At 40.8% G+C, this 20,724-nt stretch overlaps 1 protein-coding gene across 4 annotated transcripts in view; it reads left to right on the forward strand.

Moving 5' to 3' along the window:
• The window catches only part of SLC45A4 (solute carrier family 45 member 4), a 70,046-nt gene that overhangs the window by 11,093 nt on the left and 38,229 nt on the right, over positions 1-20,724 (forward strand). For all 4 annotated transcript variants that reach the window (XM_082335067.1, XM_082335068.1, XM_082335065.1 and 1 more), the window contains exon 2: positions 17,158-17,769. In XM_082335067.1, coding sequence (XP_082191193.1) covers positions 17,526-17,769 — 244 coding nt within the window. In that variant the 5' untranslated portion in view covers positions 17,158-17,525. The remainder of the gene's footprint in view (positions 1-17,157; positions 17,770-20,724) is intronic.

Here is a 20,724-nt window from a genome sequence, read left to right on the forward strand (position 1 = left end):
GAGACATTTAAGTATGTTATGCTTAACTGCTCATTGCTTTAATCAAATCGTATTCCTCCCAAAAATCTGGCAGGTGATTGTTCGAACAGTAAACACATTAGTTTATTGCATAAGCTCGTACTGGAATTGGTAAAGTAAAATGACTAAGCACAGTGTTCTCGGTAAAGCTGCCAAAATAAAATACAGCCCAGAAAGGCGAGCCACACTTTTCATTAAAATAAGCTTCAACAACCATGAAATTTTTCACCCTAAGGGCTTCCTCGCTCTGACAAATGACTAAAATGTCAAATACCGCCATGTGCTGACCAGTAACTTGCATCAACTTTAAGATCTTTGCTAGTCAAATAGTAAATAGTACTTTCTTGTTCACAAGCTACAAGAATCGTTTTCTTCCTCGGCTGCCTGTGTTATGGCTGAAGGCACACGACTACACATGCAGCACATGCATGTCTGTGCCTTTGTGGAACCTGGTAGCTGGGCAAGTGTGCGTGTGTGCTCACCACTGAAGATGGAAGAATTGTAAGGAGCAACCTCAGCTTGCAGAGCCATGAGAAAGTTATCAATGAGTGTGGCAAGGACGGCGTGAACCTTGCTTTATCTTTGTCATGATGGATAACAACACTTCTGTTCCTGATAGCCTGTAGAGAATATATTATAATCCTGGTTACAACTTGGGCTGATCATTATTTCTCTGATGGAGAGATCATGTCCTTTCACCAGCTTTTACACTTGAAACTTACTGTCAAGTCTTTAAGTAGAATAAGCTCATGCCCTTCAGACTTGTAGTCATGTCTTCTGGCTCTTGTCCTTTCTATAATTTCCTCCCACAGCTTTTTCTAGTAGGCTCAATCTGTTTATGTACTGCATGCTTTGCTCGCTGAGGTGTTCAGGTTGAATGTTGTTGTGCTTGATGAGGAATCATTAGTCATCTGAGGTCCTATAACACTAGGACAAAAGTAAGAATATCTGCTTTCAACAGGATACTGACTTGGGTTCTGCTTTTCTGCTATAAACCACAGGTCTTCCTGAAAAATGTATAATCCTTTCTCTGGTTAACCTGCTAGCAGGAGCATCGTTTGAATAAATATTTGCTGGGTTTTTTGTTTTTATTTCAGACTGTCCTTTGCAGTCCTTACTGCAGTCCTGTTCAGTAAGCCTGTTCTCAGTGCACGAGCTGATGATGCTTCTGGACCAACACTAGAAAGCTCCTGAAACCGTACTTAAAAATACTATTTTGGAGTCAGCTACTCTTCATAGCAAAAGTTGTGGAAGCTGTTGTAATGTTCTCCAAGTCCATCTGAGTGTCTTACCCATTCCTGTGGTGGTTTCATCTAAGGTTGCCAGAGCCTTAATATAGGTATGCATGGCACCTACTACTGCTTATTAGTAAGACCTGTGAAATCCTACATAATTCCTAATTTATTAAAACCTTCATGTGTCTCAGAGTAGAGTTTTCCTGGAAGACTTCTGGAGTGACCAAATTCAGGCAGTTTCAGTTGTCCAGAATTGATTCTAAAAGTCTCTAACTCAAACCAGAGAAGGCCTATAACAAGCCCTCCAAAATGCCAAAGTGCTCGCAACAGGCTTTTTAGAAATTGTAAGCAAAATTAACGTCACCGCAGTCTGACCTGGATAACTCCGCCAGTTGCTGAAAGCCTCATTCACTTGATGTTTGCCTGCTCTTAACAGCCATATACTTTAAGCAGGTGGAACACTTCAAATACTTAGGGCTAATATGTACATCACTATATCAAGGTAACAACTTTTTGTCTGCTCTTCAAGGACTTAGCCAAGTACATGGTAAAGTTGTTCCTTAACCTGTCTGACAAGTCTATTAATTCCAACAAACTGTTGCCTATAAACACCTTGCAAACAGTGCAGGAACCAGCCCAAAGCAGCAAAATAATTCAGGGGCAAATGTGTTATCCCTTATCAACTGCATGTGTGATAAATGGATTTAGCTAGTTCTGATGTTAGAGAAAGGAATCCTGCAAGTGTTAACTATCTTCCTGGGAACTGGGTTGGAAGCCAAGCCACTATCTTTTACCAGAATAAACTGATAAGAGAAAGTATTCAGTTAAAAGTAGAGCAGTTCTTTAAAGAAATAGTCGGAAGACCTAAAAACTCTTTTGAAAAGATGAGATTAGGTAATATTATGCAGTATTCATTCAAGTACTTGACTTTGGTTTTGCAACTTAAGCTCATCCCTTTGTTGTAGGAATTACGACTGTCCTCTTATTTTCCCCCGCAGATGTAAGCCTGTGATTTCCTCTGCACCACAGAAATAAAGTATCCCTTTCCAAAATTTATCTAGTCAAAACCACCTAACAGCTTCAACCAGGTGTATGGGTGCTCGCATCATACTTTATCTGACCTCTGCATGTGATTAGTGATGCTCCTTGCTCGAGTTGCTGCTGTGGGCAGTTGTCATCTCCTGCAAGACGAACATCAAGTCAGTTTTGAAAATGGAGAAATTAGTATATTATAGCAAATAGAAGCCATCAGGAGTGACAGATCAGGGAGCTGAAAATGTAACATCTGGAATACTGTAAGGTCAGGCTCAGCTTTCCAGAGGAGCGGTGAGAAGGCTCTGCATCTATTATACTTTTAGGATCAGAGAACAAAAAGCAATGAAAGCTTAAAGCAAAGAGCTGAATGCCCTAGCTTGTGGTATGCCAGTTCTCAATAGCTTCTGCTGAACCACAAAGAAGATTAAACCAGAGCAAAGAGTAGAGGATAAAAATCTTGTACCAGTATCTCTTCTGCCATACACGCAGAGTAGCGGAGGTGAAGCCAGACTGAATGCGAGTGGAGCAAGATGCGGAGAAGTCAGTGGTGTAGCCACAAGCTTTAAGAAGCATAATGAAGGTGTGTGGATGACGGAAGATGAATGGAGAGCTATTTAACTATCTTCATGAAGCCCATGCTATTGCTATGTGTTATTACTCAAGAATGGTCTACTAGTTTAGAGAAGGCTCCTGTCAGACTGGTGAGATGCGTAAGCAGATAGCTTCGGTGCATTAAAGACAGCGTTCACTGGTCAGCTCTCAATTTGGTCAGTCCTTCCTCTGATACATTCTGTGGATAGCCATACAGCCCCTGAGACAGGAGGTCCCTTGATGTTAGGTGCACGCTAGACTAATGTTAAAGACTTCTCTGAGCAAGACATTGCTGTTCCTTTTTATCCTTCAAACCAACACTCAGCAAATTTCACTTGCTACTCTCCAAGGTGTAGTTGGTATGCCTTTTAAAAAACGTAAAGGAGATACTCAAAGTCAGTTCTGGGGTCCTGAATTTAAGTTGTAGCTGTTATTTACATTGAAAATATATAGACTACAGAGTCCATTTTATTTTCCTTCCTCTGAAGATGGCTTACACTAACTGCATTTGTATTTTAATGTCTCTTTAAACAACAAAGGCACAAAACCAAACCTATTTTGTCAGGTGTTCAGGTTGCTACTTCTTTTCCTATCTCCTGGCTGAATTTCCCACTTGGCTTGAGACTTCAGGATCTATCCAGGGTAACAGAATGAGAAAAATTATTGCTTGTTCTCCGACTCTAGTGAATGCACTTCAGAGCAGAGGATCGGATGCCTTTCTGAGGATATTAGATGTAGGATAACCTGCCAACTCCCCTGTTGCACTGAAGTATCATGCTATTGTGTACTGAAATTTTGGCATTTCCCTCATTGTCCTGCTCTTCTCAGATGCTGCTTTCAGTGCCTGCAAGTATTACAGCAGCTCTACCTCCCTGCAGAAATACATACGATACTATCTGACCACAAATTCATTCTGCCCCTGAGAATGATCTCGAAACGTACTCTAGCTGGTATGCAATTAGCTGTGCGTAAAGAAACAACCACTAGATTAGCTTTGTTTTCTAAACAATCAATCATGTTTGCATAGGCTGAACTTCTCACTACCGTGTTCTTTATGCCAGCAGCCCTGCACCTAGAAAATGACTCAAGTGCTATCACTTTGAATCTTACAACTAAATTAATCTTGGCTATGATTTGTTGACGTTAAATACCTTTTTTATGCAAAGAAACTCCCCTACTAGAAAAAGCCCGCCTAGTCCAGTAGAAACTATTGCAACAATATTTTGTCCTTATGGACATTCAAGAAAAGCTGCTTTAGCGTGTGTAAGATTGATTCACTGAGGTTGGTTTAGGTAATGTAAGGCTGCATATCTGATAGTAACCTCCAACAGAAAATGCTTGTGAGAGACTAAATGCTTTTCAAACAGCATTTGCTGGTTTTGGTTTGTTTGTTTGTTTGGGGGGAATAACAGTTCGTAAGGCCAACCATATTCACGATAGTTAAATGTAGGTTAGCACCTCTACTGCCTGCATGGCCTGCTTGTGGTAGCCCCGTCTGGCTTGTAACAAATAGTTATAGTGCAGTTGGCAAAACCATTACGCCGATTCCTCTTAACCACTCTGCCCTGGCAAACGTCTCCGTGGGGATTTAAAGGGGCACAGGATCTATGCTGCAGATGATCTGATAATGCTTACAGTTGCATGGATGAGATCTGCCCCCATCTCACAGCGCAGTTTTGTCCCTAAAGGATTCCTCGGGTCATATGTAAAACTTCCCTGGAAGGAGAAGGCAACTGTATATTTTGCAGCAAACATGCAGGAAAATTTGATGGACTGACAGAGCATGGTCAAATTGTCTGTGACAGGAGTAAACCTAGACTGTGAGATGTGCTTATTTTCATTTTCACCTGCCGAAGGTGACTGTCAGCTGTAAGAACTGCTGTAGTGATTGCACGGATACGACAGCAGACTATAAAAGCGCTTCAGCTTTGTTACAGGACTGCTGCAAGTCCCATCCCGTAGTGGTCCAGATGTATGCCGTTAAAGTGGTACGGATGCTGGAGCTTGCGCATCCCGTAAGAGGAGAGTGGCTGACAGTCATTCCCAAATTAGGTAAAAATGCCAAATTCTGACAAGCCTTTGCCAAGTGTTTCGTAGTTCTACAAAGTCACAAATGGAAGAGGTCTGTGTCCTCTAAATATTTCCCTTCTAGCAGGTCTTTATGTATCAAGTTCAACTGCCAAGCACTTGTAGCCTCTTATTATTTTAGTGTGTGTGCCAGTAAATACTTACCCTGCCAGTTCTAACAGGGTTACGGCTTGGCAAAACACATTACTAAAATAGCATTTGTTCATAGTCCAAAATCAAAGTATGTCCTGATCAATCTGCTCTTAAATGCGGCCACCAGCTTTTTACAGGGCTGCTTATAAACCAGCTGTCTAAATCATATTACTTGCGCTAAAATTTTCTAAAACGGATGGTTTGTAAATACACCGTATTTGCCAAACTGCTGTCTGTTCATTACCTGTATTTCTTTCTCCTAGAAGGTGTAACTCTTAAATGGTATGATTCACCTACTTTGCTTAAAGTACTGTTTGTAGAGATTCTTACTGTGTGGTGTTCCTAAATGCCGTCGATATGGTCTGAAATCAGTGTGGTGATGCAGCCCTTCTAAGCGCTGATTTAGCCATATTATTGACCAAACAGTATTCCTCTGGTATTCTTCAGATTTATTAATTTTATTAATTATTGATGTTAAGAGGGGATTCTTAATTGTAGTCCTTTATCTTACACCTTACTTAAAATATATGGACTATGCAGCACTGCTAGGTCAGTTCAAATGTTTATTTAAGTAATTGAGAAACTAAACCAAATAGCTATACTTCACGACAGTGACCATAAACATGTCTGTCACGCTGGTATTTGGGACAGCCTGAAAAACTGGAGCATGGATCTGCTCAAGCGCTCTAGCTATACTTTTTATGGCATACGATTTCTCAAGGCTTGTTTGTAATCACTTGTGCTTCAAAAGGGAGGCACTGAAGGTGTTTACCAAAGGCGCTGCACCATAAAACTGCGGCGGTAACCTATAGCTGTTTCCTCTATTAGCAGCGCCTGATGCATCGCAGGCTTGAGGTCATGGGGCTGAGGAGCGGCTGTTTTACCGCACCCTCTGCAGCAGGGTTGCATTAGAAGGAGGCAGGCCTCCTTGGATGCCAGCGAGGAAGGAAGTAAGAAATAAAAATCTATCTATCTAAACACCTTTATTCCTTTCTTTCAATACTATAGGAGTCAGCTCCACTTAACATCTTATCAGGGGATGTTAGAATATTTTACCTGGCCCAGATGGAGGGAAGCTGTGTGAAGTTGGGGTGGGGAAGAGGCGGAAGGGAAGGGATCTTTCTCCTTTACTCTGACAAGAGACAGTTTCCAGCAATCATGCTGAGTCAGTGTGGGCTCAAACTGCAGGTTAGGCTGTAAATGGTTCCTTATTGCCAAGCTGTCACAGTGATGATGTACCAGTTGGTCTGTGAGTCATAGAACCATGGAATCCTTTAGGTTGGAAAAGACCCTTAAGATCATAGAGTCCAACCGCTAACCCAGCGCTGCCAAGCCCACCACTAAACCACGTCCCTCAGCACCACATCTACCCGTCTTTTAAATACCTCCAGGGATGGAGACTCAACCACTTCCCTGGGCAGCCTGTGCCAGGGCCTGACAGCCCTTTCGGTGAAGAAGTTTTCCCTAATATCCAACCTAAACCTCCCCTGGCGCAGCTTGAGGCCGTTCCCTCTTGTCCCATCACTTGTTACTAGGGAGAAGAGACCGACCCCCACCTCGCTACAGCCTCCTTTCAGGGAGTTGTAGAGACGATAAGGTCTCCCCTCAGCCTCCTCTTCTCCAGGCTGAACAACCCCAGCTCCCTCAGCCGCTCCTCATAAGACAGCAAAATGAGAATATTTAGTGCAAGATGATACAACCAGTTATATATAGTTGTTTATAAACCCTTCGGAGAATCTGAAATGTGAGAAACCCTCTTCTGTGTTGTTTTGGTTTTCTTCTGAGGGAGTAATTATTTCCTCAGAGTTAGTAAAATCCAGCCAAAACCAAAGTTCTCCATCTTTGTTGGAGGGTGAACAAAATTCTGTGGATGCTTTCAAAAGCTTACTTTAACAGAGTTTTCTGAGATTGAATGATGGTAATGCGTTTAGGGACTGGTAATTGGAGATAATTCCAATGAATTAGACTTAGCAGACGTTAATGATATGCTAGAGGAAGTCAGCTTATGAAGATCTATGCTGTGCTCTTTTTTGTCTTGATCTATTGAATAGCTTCTGTAATTGTCTAATGCATATTCTGGCAGTATTTGGGTTTCTTAAGCATTTACAGCCTGAAGAAACCAGCCTGCAAATTTTCAGAGCAGTGAATATAATTAGTTCAAATGCCAGTACATGAAAATCAAGTATTGCGCTCTTCATCGTAGGTACAGTAACATCTGCAAGGAATAGCTAACTTTGCATATAGAGACTAAGTAATCGGTCCTGGCTTGACTATTTTTTATAGATGAATATTCATGCAAAATACTAGTCTCAACCTATTACAGAAAGTATTGCTCATTCTGGAGAGTAATTTGCAAATGGTTGCGCTGGTATACTTGATTTCCCACACTGTGCCATCAGGAGGACAGCCTTGGTGGAAGAACTTGCAAAAAAAAATGCTAGTGGCAACGATGTACAGATAGGCTCATTCTTGCACCACCAGCCCCGCTGGGTTAGACACTGTCCTTCCTTCTGCAGGAAGGTAAGATTGTTCCAGTTAATCCACTTGGTAATGTATTAAGATGTTCCCTGATGATAGCCTTAGTTTTGTTTTCCTCTGTCCTACCTCATGGAGACAGAGGGAATGAATCAATTTAATTCTGACGGGAGATAACTCTCGTGTTCAACATGTTTAAAAACCTGAGGATCTTTTAGTAGGACATGCCTAAGCTGAGCCGTACTTAGCTTGTGCCAGACTGAAGTTTGACTGTGCCTATCTGACCAAATTAGTGGATTTTCTTAGTGAAAGTTGTTATTTGCAGCAGTGTCAGACCATAACAGCGTATTCGCACGCTGGCCTGAGTGATCTCCATCCCCATGAGGTTTTGAGTTCTTTGTGTGTGCTTGTGGGGCGACTAGGTTGTTATTTTTTGTTTTTGAAAGTACTTAGCTGTTAGAGCTTGCTACCTTGCCCTTAACCTTGAGCTAATTTTGGGGGTAGAACCTGCTACTTGGAGATTCAGCTGTCACGAATAAGGCATGCCTGTGTCTCTGCTGTAGTGTACTACTTAGGGCCTGTTTTACCAGCATCACTGGTCCCAGCTGTTTTCTGCTAGCTGGGAAGGCTTCTCTATTGCTATTTATGCCCATACCACCTTCGCTGTTTACTTGTTTAATGTATCTGTATTAATAAACATGAGGGTAATGGGAACATATATGAAGTTTTTTACCTAGCAGTAAAACAAAAAATAAGTTTAATCAGATAATGCTACCTCCCCAGTTCAAGAAAATGAAGTATTTCCTACTAAAAACAGCAGCAGCAGTGATTTAACAATGTAATCTGATCTAATATTAGTAACAGCCTGTGCCTTTAGGGAGCAGTATAATATCCAATCCACTGAATAAAGTCTGTCTCACATTAAATTCTGGATCCCTTTTAAAAAGATGGCTTCCCAGAATTGTTTCAATAATTTCATAAAGACCCATGGTTTCCTACGCCTTTTTCCCAGTAATATAATCAGACTGGGGAAATTACATTGACCCCCAAAATATAAAGAATGAGGAAATAGTGCTGTCTTACGAAGATGTTCTCCCTGATGCCACGAGGACCTTCATCTCTCCACCTTATGGCTTAGGCTTTCTATTCCTCCCCGCACATCTGGGCAGGAAAAAGCCCATCGGGGAGTTTGTCATGCCCAGGTTGCCTTCTGTGACTGCATCGCCGTGTCTTCCAGCACGGGCCAAGATCTTACGCTTGGTCATTTCCCGAGTAAGCTGGAAGGGGTCCCGAGAAAGCAAGGGGGCTTCCAGTCAAGGCCATGCTTTATGGAAAGAAGTAGCCAGGAAGCCCTGCGGAAGATTTAATACTGGCAGAGCTGGGGTTGGAAGCCTGTTTATGTCAGGTTTTAGTAATTTCTGGAATTTTGTATACATACCAAGGAAAGGGTGCAACAAGTGTTTATTAACCCTTTCAAAATGAAGCGGCGCACACCCTCGCTCATATAGTTTGGGGGGATTGTTTTTCGGATATTTTTACGGATTTATTGGGGAGGTCGAGGATGTTGAGATGTTCAGCCTTAATAGCAGGAGAGCTGCCAAAATCATTTGCTTCTCTTGGATGAGTATATTTTTTTTAAAAGTTATGCCCCGGCTTAAACAACAGCAAGGCAGAGGTTGTAAAAGACATCAGCTGGATTACAGTGTGTGAAGAGTCCTGAGGGCAGGCAAAAGTTTGCATTGCAAGAAGTGGAAAAAATGCTGCTTCTCCGTGTGAGGTGGATTGCTCCATATCATCATTCGCAATGTGCTGCAGAGTGATTTCCCCTCTCCCTGACTTCGCTTCGGTGGCCTAAATTTTGTGGTAGCCTCAAAAGTAGGTCATGATGCAAAAGCACTGTGCTGGTTCCAGTGGTTTGTTTTTGTTTTTTAAAACCAATCTCAGGTTTCAAGATGAACTCGTTAAAAATCTCAGCTAAGCCTTCATTTGGTGTCAGCTGTAGGGTTGCTTAGGCACGGTATCCTTGTAGAACAAGCTGGTATATGCTGTTGTGTTTCAATGCCTTTGATTACCCGAATGATGGATTAAATGTTAGGACATGTCAAATGCGGTTCTTTATTGCACCCAGTTAGCCTTAACCTTTTTGCTTTGGCAGACTTTTAGTGACTCAAAACCGGTTAGTCCAGTTTAATGTAAGACTATTTTAAAATTAGAGGTTGACTTTCCTCTGAAGATCTGGAGTGATGTTGCTCACATATGGGACTGTTGTTAAGTAATATGTGGTATAATTGCATTTTTTTTTTAAATTATTCCTGAACAAGCATAGTCTTCCCTCCCCGATAGGGTTAATACAGTTCTGGTTTTAGAAAGCAGTAGCTAAAAATCAGTGTTTGCATTTAACTATGTGAGAAGACTTAATGGGAATTTAAACAGCTACCTGCCTATAATTGCTGCCTTTTTGAACCAAAGGCCTCATGACTCACTTAGTGATGGTGCTGATAGAAAGTCACAGGATTTTTTGAGTCTAAACTTTTATGAAGGAACAACCTAGTCTGTTCGTGGAAGGATACAGCCCCTTTGCTGAACTTCGTAAAGTAGTTGCACGCATTTGTCCAGCTGGGCCAAAAACTCCAGGTATGTTTTCTAGATGCTTTTCTTCCTACTGCAGTGGCTGAACGCAAGTCTTGACATGGGCCAAACAAACTTCCCCTGTGGCCAGTTCTGTTACTATAAACAGCTGCTAATAATTAGCAACAGAGCCGCAAAACAAGCGGGGAGAAAATAGCTGCCTGTTGGCTAAGCAAGTGGTATTCTGCCTTGCATCTGGCAAGTACTGGGAGGCAGAATACATGATCGTTCTCACAGCATGACTGAAGATCCTTCTTCTGCCTTCTGAAAAGGAGGCATCTCGAGGTGGGCAGGTGAGTCTGCTTTTTGACCTTGTAGCCACAGGGATCCACTAACAACTTCTTTTTTCTGTGTGAGCTGCAATTTCATACTGGCTTTGGGTATTGCTACCCAAAGTAATACTTCTAGCTGCCCCTATTCCTCCTTTCCCCCGTTAATGTTGGTACGGATCCATGCAGCCGTGCAATCAGGTAAAACCAACCTGACTTTATAAAGGACTTTTTTTAGCTGCTTGGATGTGTTTTTGTCAGCTGAGTTTTCAACCTAAATCAGTTACACTGTCTGGTTCACTACTTAGAGACTTGTGCGGCTGTGCAGGAAGGGGTGGGAGTAAGGAACCTGGGGCAAAGAAAAAGAAGAACAGACTGCTGCTTTTAGAGGAAGTACTTGTTTATGCCAGCTTAAAGTGATTGAGAAACCTATAGTGTAAGCAGTATAATAAGCTGGTAACGTACTTTATGTGATACTCCTATGCAAGCAGCTGACTGTAAAACAAACCTACCCTTGCTAGCAAAACAGGCTGTCCTAGCAAAAGTATAGTTTGCTGTTACAATTTGAAGCTGCGATCAGGTTTGTACTGCAAAGAGCATCTATCTGTTTTCAGCTGCTACTACCTCTGTAGTGGGAGCTGCTGTCCCTATGGCAGATCTGTAGAACAAAATTAATCCGGGGGGGGGAGTCATCTGTACAAAATCAGTTGGATCAGCATCTTAACGGAATCGTTTTTAATGTATTTTGAGAATCGACAGATTTTTGTGAGGTGGCGTAGCCACGCTTGCGGAGGACAGCCTCGCCTTTAAGGGCTGCTCTTTCACAGCAACATGCTATTGCTCTGTTGGCGTGGTGGAGCACCAGAGGATTTGAACTCAAAACATTAGTAATTATCCTTGGACAAATGCCATTTTACTCTTGAAAAGGCGCAAGTTCAAGCAATGTATCGTTTTGCAAGCCAGTCAGATGCTGAAGCAGAACCCAGTGTCCATTTTGCATTTAATCGTAAAAGGAATAATAAGTGATGTTTGTCTGCAACATAGGGGTAGAAGTGCTCAGCCAAACATTGCTTTGCTCTGAGGAAAAGCCAGATCAACTCAGAATGCCTTTCTTTCCAAAGCTAATATTAAAGCTATACTTAAATCAGTCTAGATAACTTTGCATGAGATGGCCAGATTACTGGATGACCTTAGCATAAACCAACTTGGCAGAAAAGTTAAGTATTTGACAAAAAAATGGAATGACTGGGCAATTAAAGGCTTGCCAGCCTAACATGATTCACAGGTGAAACAGTAAGGTTACTAGTGTGTATGTCTGTGGGACCTACTCTTGCAGAACTGATAAGGGTAAGGTGTAAGACTCTGGCAGGAAAAAAAAATCTTGTCCTATTAGACTGGCAGCTTCTGGACTCTTACACTTCTTCCAGTCAACCATTTGAATATTTCATGAAGTAGAAGTACACGTACCTTGGTTTATTGTTGTTTATGGTTTTCGCGATGTGTCATGCAGAATGTCACATTAGGATCTGTTAGTGATCCAACAACAACTGTGACCAGAATCATTAAAGCCTAGTTAAATTCTGGAAGAATTGGTTCTTAGCTGTTTTCCCTTATGAAGTTAGTGGTAAACAATGAAAAGACATTTGTATGCAATGACGGCTCAAGGTATCTCTTCATCCTTCCTTTCGGCATCAAGAAGGTAGAATTCTTTTAAACTGTAGAATCTTTGAGCTAGAGTATATCCTACGTTGCTAGAAAACAATTCCTGTGGAGCAAAACTGAATGCAGCTCTTCGCTATGGTTTGACGAGACTTTGATCAATCTGTATACTTGCATGTAAAAGAAAGTAATGATAATGGAAGAGGCAGATCTTGAAGACATGAGATAGCTAGATAAGTTACTGGGAGTTAATGCAATAAACTTTATAGACCAGTATGAGTGAAGGGGGTAGTTTGCCTCTGCTCTATCCCCTCCTTGTTCCCTTAGATACTCAGTAGTGTTGGGACAGAACTGTTTCCATCCTCTTCAGTTTGCTCATTCCAGTTTTCCTTAGGCTGTGCTTATTTTTCCCTTCAGAACTTAGGATTTTGTAACTAGTGCACACCTACCCTGTTGAAATGAATTGTTTCTTACACCAATAAATGCCTTAAGGATTGCCTAATGCCTTCAGAGGAAGAAAGCCCTCCTAAAGAGTTGACATTTTCTCATGGTATCCAGTTGAGCCCATTTAACTGTATCTACTTGGCCAGGCTTTATTACTGCTTAATAAAATACGTGTGTGATTACCTGAAACTTACTGTATACTCCATACCTTAATTAAAGTCATATGCTTTGGCACTGGTTCAGAAAATCTAGTGCTTGTTGAACAGTACATTCCTATTCCTTGTTAGCAAGAGATACCTGGAAACATGCATTAAAAATAGTTCAGTCTTAAAAGATTTGGGCAGGATCACTGTTAACCCTATTTATTTTGGTATTGATGGTGTATTACCAATCTTCTGACCTCCAGATGATGGTATCACAAATGCAAAAACACTGCTTGTGTTTTTAGGACTCCAAGTCCTAAACTTACAAAACATGCTTGTGCATCTCTAGCATCTTAGTGCTCGCTAGGGAAAAGAAAATCTCTGAATTTTGTGGGCCGCAGATATGTCCTATACAACTCTTCTTTGGAAAACCTTAAAGAAAGGCAGTAATTTTCCTCTGGTTCTTCGATGATTCACGTGCTTTGTGAACGCTACCGATTTGAGGCACAGGTTTATTGTGATACAGCCTTGTCAAGCCTATAGCATGTTGTTTAGTGCTTCACAGCGTCACGCTATGACTTATGCCTACATGGAAGATAGATAGTAAAAGTATAACAGATAAGATTACAAGCAATTTGAGCAGCTTTTATAAAATTTTGCTTACAGATTAGTTTTCAGAATATTTTACTTGCCTGTTTTGTTGAAATATTAACTACCACTGTATAGGTTTTGTCATTGTCACAACGTGCCCAAAGGTCAACGTAAAATACGTGCAATTAGGTTGAAGAGCTAGTGTAATCAGTCTCCTCCTCCCATATACCCCTGTACAGTGCCCCACATGAACCCCTTTCCATGCCTGAAATTCTTTGCTCTACTTCCTTATTCTTTGTTAGTCATGAAAATGCCCTTTAAAACTTTATGGAAAGTACAGTGAGAGTGCATGGCAGAATGGGGGACATGGTCTCAACTTCCTGAGATGAATGCCGGCTCGTGTGCCCGTTTACATTTTTAAATTATTTTGTTTAGCCCCTACATGGCTGGATGGTCAGAAAGGTATAGATGAAAGGGAAGCGGTCTTTCTGAAACCTTTGGCCACCATGCCTCTCGACATCTGTTTAAGGAAGGGATGCCAGCTCTCTTAGTACCTAGTCTGCTTGAATGACAGGTAAAATGTAAGCCTAACTGATCACTTCTTTAAAAAATATTATAATAATGCTGATGTGCTTCTCAGATGGACTACACACGCCATGAAGCCTTTGAACTGCATGAGTAAAGGGGATGTATTGGAAATTGCCATGGATAATCAATACTACAATTAAAAAAAAAATTGCTGTCAATTAAGGTTTGGTTTTACTAGCCAACAAACATGAAAAAACAGATCTGTGCTAGGTGCGGGCATGGGAGCATGCCTTCTTTGGTGTTTTAATCCAACTCCTCTTTAGATGCCATTTCCTTTGGAGTTCTTTGCTGCATAAAAGCTTCTGTAATATTTGCTACCTACTCCCAGCAGGTAAATGAATTTGTCTCCCTTTTCAATAAGGAAGAATGCCACTATTCAAACTTGCCAAATTCAAAATGAACTTGGAAAAGGCAGCAGCAGAATCTGGATCGGTCTAAAATTAGTATGAACACAACCTAGCAGGACTTACGAAAGAACTGGAAGACCTTTCTGAAAGGCTCTTGTTATTCTCTGGCTCTTGTATTAGACACGCACTTGGAGTCAGATGAAAGTGCTGCAGGAAGACTAGCGTTATGCTTACCACAAAATTGGCATAATGGAACAGTAATTCTCTATTCCTTTAGATAAAACCTGCCCATTGTGCCTCTTGCTATTGCACTTGAATACTCTTAACTGCTTTTTCTGGCATGTTTAAAATAGACTGTTCTTATCTGTGTCAATTACAGCTTCAAAGTCTACCTCCATCTATCATCCATTATTCCTGTCTCTTAAATTATCTGATCACTCCCCATCATCTTCCACTTCAAGAACAACTTTTTCAGTCCTCTCTTAGAGTCTCGCTCAAATGGGCTAAATCTCAGATATCCTCTTTTGTCCTGCCTCTTTATCCTTTCCAGTGACAAATGCTCCCAGCCTGGTGGCATCCTGCTTGCCTCTGCGGGCTGCCCCAGTGCATCATGAAACATCCTGGTGTGATGAACTGCCTTCCTCTCCGGGCCTCATTCTGCTACGCTGTAGCTGCGTATTAAATGAGGTGTTTAGGGAAATTGAGTTAAATCCTTCATAGGCAGTGACAGGAGGGGAAATTAAGCATAAGAAAATGCTAGAGACTTTAAAGCCATCTTGTACAGGAGTGTTATCCACGACCATTAGTCTGTAATACAACACACATGTTCTGAATGATTTCTGAATAATAAGAGCTGATATGTAAACATTTAAATTCTACTGAGTGCAATTTTGCCTGAGTCTGCCAGCAATTAAACATTTTATGACTAGTCTGTAATTAAAATAATTGCTCCTACTCTGGAACCTATTGTAGGTTTTACTCACCCAGGTATTTTGTAGGTTTTCCTCACCCAGAACTCGTATTATGAAAAGTGGATGTGTTTTGGGTTTTTTTTAATACACAGTACTTAACTTCATATTTATGATAAACTAATAGCCCTTCAAGGATTGAGTTGAAACCTCAGGCACTAAAGCAAAGTAAGAGAACCACATCCCTTCCCCTCCTGATGCGAGTTCAACGCTGTACTAACTGCTGGAAGGAGGCGAATGAACTCTGCCGCATGCAGAGCTTAGCAAATCCAAACCCTGACTGGTGGAAAGAAAAACCTTTATAAAAACAAGGTGCTTAGGGAGAACTTGAATAAGTACATGTCTGTGCCGTAATTCATAACCCCAGGCAGTGCATCTCAACTCCTCCTGTTAATTCTGAGTGGGTGGAGAAACGCTTTCTTGAGTCCTTTTCGTTCTGAGCGATTTAATGCTTATAGATTAAAACTTGGAACTTAAAACGCTGCTTATAGCACTTGCGTTCAGTAAGTTATTTTAACTTCTCTCATGCGATTTAAAGGTTTGACTAGCTCAAAAGCAAATTATAGTATTAAGTTGTTATTGAAGTCATCAAATCTGAGAACTCCAGTAATCTTGGGGAGCCGGGGAGGAGGAGAAGCCCGAACCAAAAAAGATGCTTTTGAATGGAAGACCAAAACAACACGCAGTAAACGCCCTGGGGGTACAGCTCGAAGGAGGGTATCGGCGGGAGAGAGTGCTCAAGGTGACATTCCCGTGCTGCACTTTCAGCAGAACAGTGCGTTGGGTCACGCTCAAACAGAGTTGCTGTCACGATGTGCTTTAAACCCCAAACATGTCATCTTTTTTCTTAAGGCTCGTTTTTAGGTTCACCACTTAATGATCTGGTTTCTGGTCTGGCCCACAAAGAGTTTTTGTTGCCACGACTGAAGGGGCAGTGAACTGCAGCGTGGGGACTTCTTGGGCCAGCTTTGCTGCCAAAGCCAGCATCTCGTGGAACCATAGCCCCGAGGGGTTTTGTCCTGGGATACGAGTTCAGTCACACTGTTTGCATAGATGTGAATATTCATCCTTCTAGTACAAACGTTGTGTAATCTGACTTTTTATAAAATGCTTTCTTTTTTCTCCTACGTGCTTAAACACATTTCGATTGACACAGTACAGTATGTACGTCTGCTTAGACTTTGTGGCACAAAGGACAGGGAAATACAGAGGAAGCTTGTCTTACCTGGTTGGAATATATTTTAATAATTTTAGCGTATGGTGGAAGATCTTGTACCATTCTACTTTCATGGACTTCAGAAGCCTCATAGGATGTGGGAGTAAGATGCTCTGGTCTTGTGTGCAGAAAGTGAAGATGGATGCATATGCTGTATATGTCTTTATTAGAAGTTTAAATATTTAAATATCAATCCCCAAAGTTATATTCCTAATGGCTTATTTTTGTTCATGCTTGCTTGAGGAATATCTTTGTTGTAAGATGCTGTGATAGTTACTGCAAAGTAACCAGCAACTTCCAAAAGTCTAAACGGAGATGTCTGTGTGGCCAGTGAGTAAACGGTAATTGATGAATCATCTTCCTGGCATAGTACTGGAATATCCTACGCTGTTTCTGAAATGGAGCCTGCATTAAATTTCCCAGAATTTTAGTCTTGTGCTCAATGTTCTGAGGATCTCAGACAAATACACCGATATATTTTTCTGTGGCTTCGTGTAGGACCACAAACTGGAGGAACTTAGGAGTACAGTTAAGCATCGTTTAAATATGAGGAGTAACTGCATTTCAATGGCAAGTCCAGGGATAGCAGGGAATGTGGAATAAAAGACCCTACACTAGGCAAGGACAATGGAAAGCCCTAAGCAGGAAATAGGGCATATAGTTGGGGGGGGGACACACAATATCCTGAAAAATGCTATTGAAATTTTTAAATGCTTGCTTTTTGTTGCAGATTAATCAGCCACTCGATGGGGATTAACAGTGGAGCACCTCTTTGTGTCGCCTTTCCACCTCTCTGTAGCAAGAACAACAACTTCAGCACTTCTTCAATAATAATTATGAAACTGGTATTAACTGAATGGCAATTATGGATTTTTAACTCTAACTCACAGTAAACCAGCAAGCCATATGTTGAAATTCCTACCAAATAGCTTTTTGTTCTTAATGTCTATACAAGAAGTTGCAAGATACCTGTTTGTACAAGAGGAATATAAGCGTTACTTGCCTAAGGAACAGAAGCTGAAAGAGAAGACAGGCTAACTTGTTTGTGGAGTTATGGTAGTATTATTTATATAGATATAACAAATATATATATTTTTTATGGTGATGAAAATGGCTCCCCAGAATGCTGACTCGGAATCTATGCAAGTTCAAGATCTACCTGTGGCACAGCTTCAGAAACCAGAAAACAAGGAGAATGAAAGTAGGGAGGAGACCATTAGCGAAGGATCCATAGACCGGATACCAATACGCCTGTGGGTGATGCATGGTGCAGTAATGTTTGGCAGGGAATTTTGTTATGCCATGGAGACAGCTTTGGTAACACCCGTATTGTTACAAATTGGTAAGTAATTCTCATTTCTGTTAATCGAAACTTTCTGTATCTTTTTTTATTGATTGAAGTCAGAAGAAGAGGGAAGTGGGGTCTGCCAATTGAAAATACACAAGGTAAAAAGGATTTTGTTTTTTTGTTGTTGGCTGTGCCACAGATTCAGTTGTGTAACCATGTTTACGTGGGAAGGATTTCTATATGCATTCATCTTCTGTCTAATATTGCTTCCCTCTCTAAAAATTTTAACCTCGTTTAAGTCTAAAATTCTTTACTAAAAGGTAAGTGTCCTAGAAACTAGAAACAACATTAGACTATAAAGGATTGCAATGAAGCTTTTTTTCATTTATGGAGAAATGCTTGAGGTTACAGTACTTTAGAATGAACAGTTAGATAAATTGTTTTTTCCAACTACTAGTGAAATATTGCATTTATTTCAAACCACTGGTGAGTCTTGTTCTGTGAGATTAATATGTCAAGTTTATAACACATGAATACATATGAATAAACCATGATACCAATAGCTTTAGATAATAAGGGGGGAGGTAATGGGGTTTAGAATAGGAGTAGACTGTTAAACTTCATGTTTAGTTCTGTAATTGGGTTTCCAATAAACTGCTTACTGTATTAACAGTATCTGGTATTACCTTTATCAAAGCCAGAAAATCATGTTCTCTATCAGATATCAGAAAATATTACATGAAACTGAATGGAAGTACCGGGCTGAGCGTGCTTCCATGAGTGAATAAGTCAACAATGTGTGTGCACTGTGTAAGTGTATATATAATATATGCATGTTATATGCTTGCTAATGTTTGCTTTGGCGTATACATGCAGTTGTACCTTACAGCATGCGCAGCTGTGGCCAAACAAACACTCAACCAACTCTCTAAAATAATGTTCACTGAATACTATTTACAACATTGTTCAGAAAGTTCAAGGTTAGCATCTCAAATGAAACATCTGTATTTTTATATTTGATGTGACAAAAGGGCATCAGAGATTGAACTTGTGAGCATGCAATGTACGAATTCCTTTGTGCAGTCTTCCCACAGTTAAAAATGTGTTTTCGTATGAAATTACTCGTCGGTTTATTTTGAATCAACAGAGGGGTCAATAATCAGTGCAGTTAGTGCCATGAGAGATGCTGATGAGTTATTCCTGAAGTTTTCCTGAAAATCTTCATTTTCAGAGCTCATCAAATGTGCTTTTTGGATCTATTGGTGGCATAGTTAAAATAAATTATAAGCATTCCCCAAATAGGAGCTTTCTGATCAACCTGACTTGCTGAATAAAACACATGCAACTTCATCTGGGAATGTTTATAATGTCCATAACTTGTTTTGAGGTTTTGTCTTTTGGGTAAGTTGAGATTTAAAGACTTAAGACTAATTTGTACTAGCAGCATTGGTTCAATTACCGTCTACCATGAATGCAAAACCTTGCATCCTGCTTTGCACGGAGAAGACCCCCAGTTTTGTAAGTGACCTGTGGTTTTTTTCTTCGCTTTCTTGTTTGTGCTGGCACGTGGATGTTTAAAATGTATAGCTGGCTAAGCTGACTTTACCTTACCATAGAGTAAGGTCAGACAGTATAAATAAACCATCCTCTTAATTACTGACCAGTCTACTAGTTTACATTTCTTTTGTGAGCTCCTCTAGCCAATCTGTTTCCTCCAGATAATTGAGAAATATCTCTTCCCTTCCTTCCCTAACCCCAGTGATCAAAATAACATTGGGATTTGGGGGAAGGGAAGAAAAGAGCTCTCACTTCTAGAAAAGCTAGCAAATCGACAAAACCATGCCAAAGTCTGCAGGGATGCAATGATGATGTTCCATGCTGTAGAGATAAGAAATGGAGGTAGCTGGTTACAAACGTTAGCGCTTCGGGAACTAATTGAACTGTTTCGTGACTGGCTCGTGTTCCCTCAGCAGGGGAATAAACAATGTTGGATTCACTGTAGGGTTAAGTTATTCACGGGTGACTTATCTAGCCTGTTTGGTAATTACCTCTTACATGGTTCTGTTTACCTTTATCAACCTCAACATCTGTCTGCCTCAACATGAGCTATATTTATCCCTCACTGGAGGGGGTTGCATATAGCTGTCGCAATGCTGTAATATTTCCTTTGCTTCTTGTTTTGGTAAAAGCAACGTTCAGTTGTTTTCTGTGAGATTAAACTGGCTCGAGAAACTATTTTTGAGAAGTGGCACCCAGGGAAGTGTGGTGACTCAACCAACTAACTTTGCTTATAATAAATTGAAGAACCAGAAGCCTTTTGGGTGTGCAAAAAAGACTCTTCCTTACAGATGTATGTTGAATATTAACAATTAAGCTTTACGGTGTGTGCTTGTATTCTATACCTCAGAGAAAACTTTGGTCGCTGAAATAGTCTGCGATTCTTATCTGATACCACCATTCAAACCTTAGGCATGTTAGTATGGTGTTACATACTTTACAGGTATTTGACTTTCCTAGCTGTTGTGTACCCTGGATCAGAGGTGTAGTTATGATCTGGCAGATCAACGACCTGTCCTACTTGTTCTCTAAGCCACGAGATTTCAGCAACTGAAGAAGATAGTCCTGTGGATAGTCCCTTTCCAATTCAACAGTGGTTGGATTCTCGATGTGTTTAAATTTCCTTCTTTAAATTAAGTTTTGAATTCTTAACAAAAGAACTCAAGCAACAGTGAGAGCTGCTTGGATCGATGGATACTGTGAATTGGAAAGGTCTGGAAGTGCCCGAGTTGCTGTACCCCTACCGAAATAAGTTCTGATTTGTGACTTCAATCTTTGTCTTTATTGCTCTGCTTAGACTGATGTGACATTGCCTTGTGAGAAACGCAGCTACAATCTATAACAGCCTTGTAGTCATAACTGGGCTTTAGTAGCTTAGCAACAAGAACAACCCAAATATGTATTACACGTTTTTTTTATTCTAACTTGCTCTTTGATTTCTTGCTATCTGCA

This window comes from Platalea leucorodia (genome assembly GCF_965183815.1).
Source record: "Platalea leucorodia genome assembly, chromosome: 1".
Taxonomy (NCBI): Eukaryota; Metazoa; Chordata; class Aves; order Pelecaniformes; family Threskiornithidae; genus Platalea; species Platalea leucorodia.